The sequence below is a fragment of the Drosophila suzukii genome, chromosome 3, assembly GCF_043229965.1.
Source record: "Drosophila suzukii chromosome 3, CBGP_Dsuzu_IsoJpt1.0, whole genome shotgun sequence".
Classification (NCBI taxonomy): Eukaryota; Metazoa; Arthropoda; class Insecta; order Diptera; family Drosophilidae; genus Drosophila; species Drosophila suzukii.
In genome coordinates this window covers 64,975,925-64,983,634 of record NC_092082.1, presented here as the reverse complement: position 1 = coordinate 64,983,634, position 7,710 = coordinate 64,975,925, and the positions used below count along the sequence as shown (strand labels likewise).

Here is a 7,710-nt window from a genome sequence, read left to right as displayed (position 1 = left end):
TCCCCTTTTTCCCTCCGCCCCTGCCATTGTGTTGAACGTTTTCATGTTTTTGAGCGCAAAAACTTTTTTGGGATTATTTCTGTGCGACTTTTCGGGCATGTGAAGTTGACTTTTTGACTTTTTCGGTAGAATAACATGGACTTTTGTTTCATCCCCGCTCCTCCGATTTCTTTTGCACTTTTATTCGTGTGTGCTTGCGACTTTATTCATAGTTTTGTGGAGCTTTGGGTTGTCACCTTTTTATATTTCCTCCTTTTTGGTCGGTTTTTTCATGTGTCACAAAACTGAAACAGCGACTGCGGAAATAGAAATTGTTTTCTCGGCGGGTAACAAGTTTGACCTTCACACTCTGATGAGATGCCACGCCCACTATTCGGGGCAGACCTGAGTCACATATGCCGCCCCTCGTGCGCCCCTTGGTATTTGTGTTTTGACGATGCCCCATAAATCAAAGTCGCAAAACTACAGAAACAGAAAAGTGTCAGGCTCTTGCAAATTACTTGGAAGTTGACATCGCATAGCCGTTGCCCCAAAAATATATTTTTTTTTTGGACCGGCCTCTGGGAATCGCTTAGCATATAAACACAGAATACGCACTAGCGCACTTTCCATCTCTTTCCCTCACTCGCTGTCTCGCTCGCACAAAGCAGCGGCTTAGCAAAGTGGAGCAACATGTGTGGGTGTCTTTCAGTGGCGGGAAAATGAGGGATATGTTAACAGTACGCATTCGATATAGGCTATTGCATAACGGATTTCAAAATAAATACAAAATTTATTCTCCTTTAGGTTCACAGAGAAAATTCGGACGATCTTATCTGAGTTGAAAATGTTCTTAAAAAACGTTCGACATTTTTGAAATTGAAAATATTTTTATTTTGCTAGAATCAAGTTGAATTGGCATTACAACAAATAAACTATTAGTGCAGTCAGTAATAATCTCAATTTAGCTTTTGTCATTACCATTTTGTTCTAATATTGAGAACATTGATACCAAAATATACTTACACGGTTTAAAGAACGAATGGTCTCAATTCAAGAACAATACACTTGAATATTTCTCTCTGTCTTAGAACTTTCCCAATAATTTCAAATAAAGGACAATCGATGTAAAACAATGTTAAAAAACCCATTTTTTTGCAGCATTTCTTAAACAGCATTTAATTGTATCTTGCCTGATCTTTAAAATATGTTTTCCTATATCATATTCTCCTTCACATATTTCTCCTTCCCCCCGATCATCCCACTCCCCCTTTTCAAATCTATATGGGGAAATATATTTGGTATCAGCAAAGTTTTTAGAATAATAATGCCAACGAAAAACCCCAAACTTTTGCATTAATATCGAGGGCAGCAATCCAAACGCTCAGCAGCCGGAAAATTACGCTAATCAGTCGCTCCACTGGCGATTAGCGAATACAAAACGAGAGCCAACAATAAATAAATAAATCAAATTCACAACAAACAATGGGAGGAATAGAACCAGAAGGAGGAGCACAGTTGAAGGGGCTCAATGGAAGAGGGCAAAGTTTGCCAAGTGATTTGGATAAGTTCGATATTGCGTAGGCAAGTCTATAAACTGGCGGGGGGAAATCTTTGGGGGAACGAGGGGTTCCGAAAGACTGGCCAACAAATATTTTGACATTTTTTCCAGCAGCAACCATAAATCACTCAGCGAGCGAGCAAGCGAGAGAGCAACGGAGGACGTCTGACATGATTTCTTTGCTCTGGACTCATAATTAGAAAATTAGTTCAAGTAACTTCAGTGGTGATGGAAAATGTGGGGGGGGGTGTTTAAATTCTTACTTTCTGTGGGTTAAAGTTGTAGTCGGATTCCCGAGCATTAGATAGCCGGTTCTAAGTTCTTAAAAATCATTGCATACTTTCTGGTAACCACTTGTCGTGAATAATACGGAAGATACAACTAAAAGGATTCTAATGAACAACATATTGGACCCATCGATATGAAACTTGGGATGTGAGTAGATGGGATATACTTAAATTAAATATAATCCTTATAAATAATAATAACAAGATAATAATAATAAGAAATGAAATCTTAAAATTATAGAATATTTAGCTTAAATATTTTATTTGGCTTCAATTCATATATGCTTTAATAATGGAAATATGACGTATCTACCCCAATATTTTAGGATCACAACGATCCTTGATTTATCTCTGTATATATCCTTCCATCTCCCAGGATATTTCCGTATCTCTCTTCGTTCCTTCTGCGGATTGTCAAGTGCTAAGTGCTCGAGAGTGGCGAGCTGCGGGTCACCGGAGCAACTCGAGCACTTTGACAGACTATTATGCGAGAAAGGTTTCTTTCACTTTCCATGGCGGTGGAGTGGAGCGGAGAATCGGGGAACTCGGGAACTCGGGAACCCGAGAACCGGAGAAACCAGACGTGAGAAGCGGAGGAGCGAAAGATGTTCGAGTCGCTGCGGAACTGTCATTTCCGTTTTACTTGTAAAATGAACATGGAAGTATTCGAGGCAGCCGACAAAGTGGCAGCAGTAGCCATAGCCATCGCTATAGCTATAGCTATGGCCATGCTTATAGGAACCGTGGCGGGCGGAACGGAAAGGAGCAGCTGACGCTGACTTGTTATATACTAAACTGCCCGAGGGGCGGGCATTGGGAAGTGGGGATTGGGAAGCGGATGGCGGTAAGCGGAAGGATGAACCGGGCCAGACAGACAGACAGAAAGAGACGGGGACAGGCGGACGGACGGTCGGGCGGAGATCAAGGGAGACTGACAGAGGGGGCGGACGGACAATTGCGTTTAACGTTTTTCGCAAAAACTTTTCGCTTCGCTTTCGTTGTATATTCTGCGCCAAAGGAAATTGCCGGCGAGTCACAGACGGAACGGAGGCAGTGTTGTTAACAATAGATTACAAAATAAAGCCAAATCAAATAAATCTATTAAAAATCATTTAAGATCGGGGATATATGATATGGACATTTTTTTTATGAAATTGTAAGCAAGTACATTTCTACATTGGTTCTTGAGCATAAAAGTCTGCATATACAGTCTAGAAAATACTTATCTTTTGAAAATATTCAATATAATATAATATAACTTATCACTTCCCATTTCAATTCCTTTACAACTCTTATTTGCTCCGAAATTTAACGTTTTATATTTTAATCAAGATACTGTCCCTTAATTTGTGAAATCCTTTACAGAGATTATACTAAAAACTAGATAAGGGAGATATAATAAAAGATAGAAAAGGAAAGATAGGGATAGATTAAGCTAATATTAAGAGTCATACATTTTCTTAAGCTTTACAGAAGCTTTAGGGCACCCGTGAAGTACTTTAATATACCCCAAAGTGGCCAGAAATTAGCCAACTTGGCAGCTCTCGAAGGGGGGGAGGCCTTGGCAGCTGAGGAAGGGGCTGAGGTGGAGCGGGTGGGTGGTTCGGGGCAACAACGCAACCAAGCATTTCGCACTGTTCCCGCTCCGAAGGTAACAACGCAAGAAAATGCCAGGCAACAAGACAAGCAGAACTGACGTAAAAAGATTTTTGTGTTTCCCCCCGGACGGGCTACCCCCCTCCGCTGCCCCTGACCCCCACTTGATGGGGGTGGCGTCTGGCCGGATTGAAGCCTCATCATGTAGCTTTCGCCCTCAACGATAAACGCGAGTGCGATCTTTAAACGCTGTCCAAACGCCGCGAAGTCCATTACGAAAATTCAGAGGAGGGAGAGCATTTCAACGCGTGCGACTTTAGATTGGAAAAAGTTGCAAGTGAAATGGGGAAAATTTTAATTAAATGGTTTTGGGGCCAACAAAATCCTCGATTTTCCATTCCCCTAAAGTTTGGACTTTGCGAGCAGCATAAACACTTTATTTAATATTCAAAACATTTATTTTGCCCTTCATTTAAGTTAAATTTAGCTTTCAAAGAATCACCGCAAAATGTCCTACTTTCTGTGACACCTTAAACAACAAAATTGCAATAAAATCTTAAACTTTCCTCCACAAGTAGTTAAATCTAGTTACCAAAATGCAGCTTTAAAGTTTTCCTGTTTCCGAAATTTGACATCCACACCCCCAACAAAAATTGTAAAATGTTAAATTTTTTCCACTTACAATGCAGAATTTCTCGGGCTAAAGGAAAACTATTAGACGATGGAAGGGAAAATTTTAATGAAAAATCTTTTGGCCGGCATGCAAAAGCCACTTGAAAGGGCAACGCCTGCCCCTTTCCCGCCCACTCGCCCCCTCACTTTCTCGGTGGGCCAGCTCTCTCTTTCGGTGACATGAATGCTGACAACGTGTCTTAGTTTGCACAAAACGAGCTCAAGAGATGCAGTCAACACACACAGACACAGGGGTTTTCCATTACCAGGACACGGACGCCTGTTGTTGACTCCTTTCTGCCAGTGTGTGTGTGTCTGTTTTCCCGGCCTGTCATGTTAAAGGAATTTTAATTTAATTACAAGCCATGACTGAAGGCGAAATCTGGAGGGATCCGTATTCATGTTTTCAATTCACAGAATAAATATGCACGTTAATAGATTAGCCTGCCAAAGATACAAAATTGCAACACAAGAAAAAATTGTATGAACTTAGATTTATGTTTCCATCAGCTCAGCTTCAATCAATATTCATTTCCCGCAAGAGGATATTCACCATCAATTGATAATACTTACAGTGCATCCTAAAATCCCCCCGCCTCATGTTGATAATCAATAATAAAATCAAGTCCGCATAAATCATTTCCTCCTGTCTAGCTAGATGCCTATCGCACTTGTCTGGGAAATAAGGAAAACTTCGGCAAGCCCCTTCCAAAAATGAATTTTCAATTTTCATAATTTTCGGCTGAGAGAATTGCGCCGTCGGCGTTGACACGCCAAAATCAATATCTACGAAAATTCCTTGCAGGCTGTTTTGCCACAGGTATTTTTTCCACAGCTCGAATGCTTTGTCATATCAACAGTCGCCTGCCCCCCGAAAATCGTACCCCCATTCGGGGACTCCACACATTTTGTGGCAAGGCCGCACGTTCGTGCGTTCGTGCCAAAAAATAATTTCCTACTCGCCAGACGCAGTGGTAAGTAAGGAAAGATCGCAGAGGAGGGAAAGCAGGACGGCAGCATCCGAGGGGCAACTTGAGCGCACTTATTGTTATCAACGGCTGAAATATGGCATTTTAATTTTATTAGCTGCCTTTACATGCAGCACACTCCCAAGCCAAATAAATGTGCAGATGATGATGGCCATGGTGACGATGACAATCTCCGAGCGCGACAATGGGATCAAATGGGTTTTTGAAGGCACTTGAGAGTGCCCACAGGAAGCCATCGTTAGGAAACTGAATATCACCATAACAATGATTAGAAAACACTACAAATATTTTTGAAGCTTTCATTTTTGTAAATTTTACAGATTTTAAAAGCTATTTAGATGAAATATATAAAAATCAGTACATTTTTTATACCCTTGCAGAGAGTATAATGACTAAAGTCAGAAGTTTGCAACGCAGTATAGAAGAAATTTCAGACCCCATATAGTACGTAGATATATTCTTGATCAGCATAAATATATATATAATTATTCTTGATCAGCATCACTAGACGAGTCGATCAAGCCATGTCCGTTTGTCCGTCCGTCTGTCCGTTTCTAGCGAACTAGCAAATATTTTTAAAGCTTATCGTTCTTGAAGTATTAAAATAAATAAAGATATTTAAAGAAGTAAAATAATTTTCTCCTATGTATATTAAATGGTATTAGTTTTTATGATATTTTCCGGAACCTTTTTCCAAATAAGGGATACACGTTCCCACTCGAATCCCCATTGGCTTCCATAGTACGGGTTGTTATTGTTCTGGTTTTGATTGTTTTTTGCTTTTCTCGGATCCCTCCACTTTTCGACAGCAGGGAGATTGGCGAGGATGGTGGCATTTTGTAGGGGGTGTACGTTTCAGAGAGAAAGTGAGACAGAGAGTTTCCCCACGAACTGCGCATGCCGAGAATCTCTAAGAGAGTTGGGATTGGTTTAACATGGAATGGGGGCTATCAAAGAGCCATAAAGTTATAGTTGCCACAGCAATGAAGTCATTTACCCAAAGTTTATTGCTAGTTGAAAATTGCGTTATTATTATGTGGCCACTCCGGCTCTCTGCCTCACTCTCTTGACCCCGGGGGCCGTTCTCTTAAGTATAATAATTTATTACGCCTTGATTTGACCCCACTTCCCCGCCCCCTTGTTGTCATTTCGGGGCTTTTGTTAAGCATTTTCGAGTGCCAGCCAAAACGCTCCCAAATAAGAGGAAGAAGCCGTTGGAGGAGAGCGGAAAATGGGGGAAATACGGAAAATACTTTTGTATTTTGGCTCCTAAGGCGGCCAGCAAAACTGGAGGCATCTCTAGTTGGCAATTTCGCAGCGTCGAGTCGAGAGAGATTCGAGCGCAATAATTTTCCGGAGAAAAACGTGGCCAGAAAAAGCGATAAAGTATCTCTCCGTACAGTTTTTCCGTCGGCAAATGAGTTCTCACCATCGCGAAAATTAGCATAAACAGAGTGTACGATTGATTTTAGCCAAATGTGCGGCTGACACGGCCAATGGATCTGAGTCCTTTCCCGCCCCCCTCCGCGTCTTCACCCCCCTCCGGCCGTATCGAGCGAACATGTGCCCCATAACTCCCGTTGAGCTACTGTCCACGATAATCCTCGAAAAGCGAAAACTACGGCCCCCGACGAAGCGGAAAAAGTATCGCAAATAGCCGAAAATCGAACTCAGTTCCTTCTCTTTCCCCCAACTCGTCCATTTTCCGGAGGTTTCAGTTCGACGGAAAGTGTCGCTCAATCCACTGCAGGTAAAATGCCGATTTGAGTGCTTCAGTTTCGGTACTTGTTTATTTTACTTCTTAGGTCTATCAAAAGTTCTAGAAAGTTTCGAAACAGCTGCTGGGCCAAAAGTTTTTTCCCGCTCAGCAAGTGTCGAAAATGCTTTGTATAAATAATTTCTATGACTGCATACCAGTTGGGTTTTATTTTCCGGTTGGGGTCAGAGTGCATTATTTTGATGAGCTTCCCGAAGAAAGTGGTTTTGGGGAAGTGACCATGGGAATTATTATCATGGGCGCTATTTCTTGGAACGTGAATAAATAATTTTGGCTTCTTAATGGTTTAAAATATTTGGCCTTTGAGGAATTCACTATGGAATATAGTTATTATGGGCATTATTTCTTGAAACGAATACCTTATTTGAAAATATTTGTTTAAAATTGTATCGTACGTAACCTATTAACAATAGGTTTTTAATGGTCTAAAATATTTCGACTACTCACTATTCGAAGAAAATATATTAAGCTAACAAATAATATATCATTTAATATAGTCGCCTGGTATGCTAAACTTTCTTTTCTTATTTTCCATTCACTTTCCCGCTTTCGCCGAGCTATTTTCAGAACTATTTTCCATTGAGCGTCTTGCACAGCTGAAATCTGTTCAATTTACCACAAATATTCCTTGGGTTGGCAATATAGGAATACCTGGCCTCCGTTTTCCGCTTTCCGCTCCCCTGTCCCTATTTCCCCTGCGTTTTTTTCCGTGGCGCCCCGCATGTCACCGAAAAAAAGAGAATGTAATGCATTTCCACCGCTGCTGCCACATTGAAAATGGAATTGAGCAATGCAACAACAATGAAATGTGTGTAACGCATGAGATGAAATGAAATGCAACACGCGCTG

The 7,710-nt window shown here is 41.1% G+C and overlaps 1 protein-coding gene across 1 annotated transcript in view; it reads left to right on the top strand.

The window, feature by feature from the left end:
- The first annotated feature begins 6,400 nt into the window (after positions 1-6,400).
- The window catches only part of LOC118878017 (uncharacterized), a 53,835-nt gene continuing 52,525 nt past the window's right edge, over positions 6,401-7,710 (top strand). Inside the window, exon 1 of the mRNA XM_065865536.2 lies at positions 6,401-6,834. Within this exon, the coding sequence (XP_065721608.2) occupies positions 6,646-6,741 (96 nt within the window). The 5' untranslated portion in view covers positions 6,401-6,645 and the 3' untranslated portion in view covers positions 6,742-6,834. The remainder of the gene's footprint in view (positions 6,835-7,710) is intronic.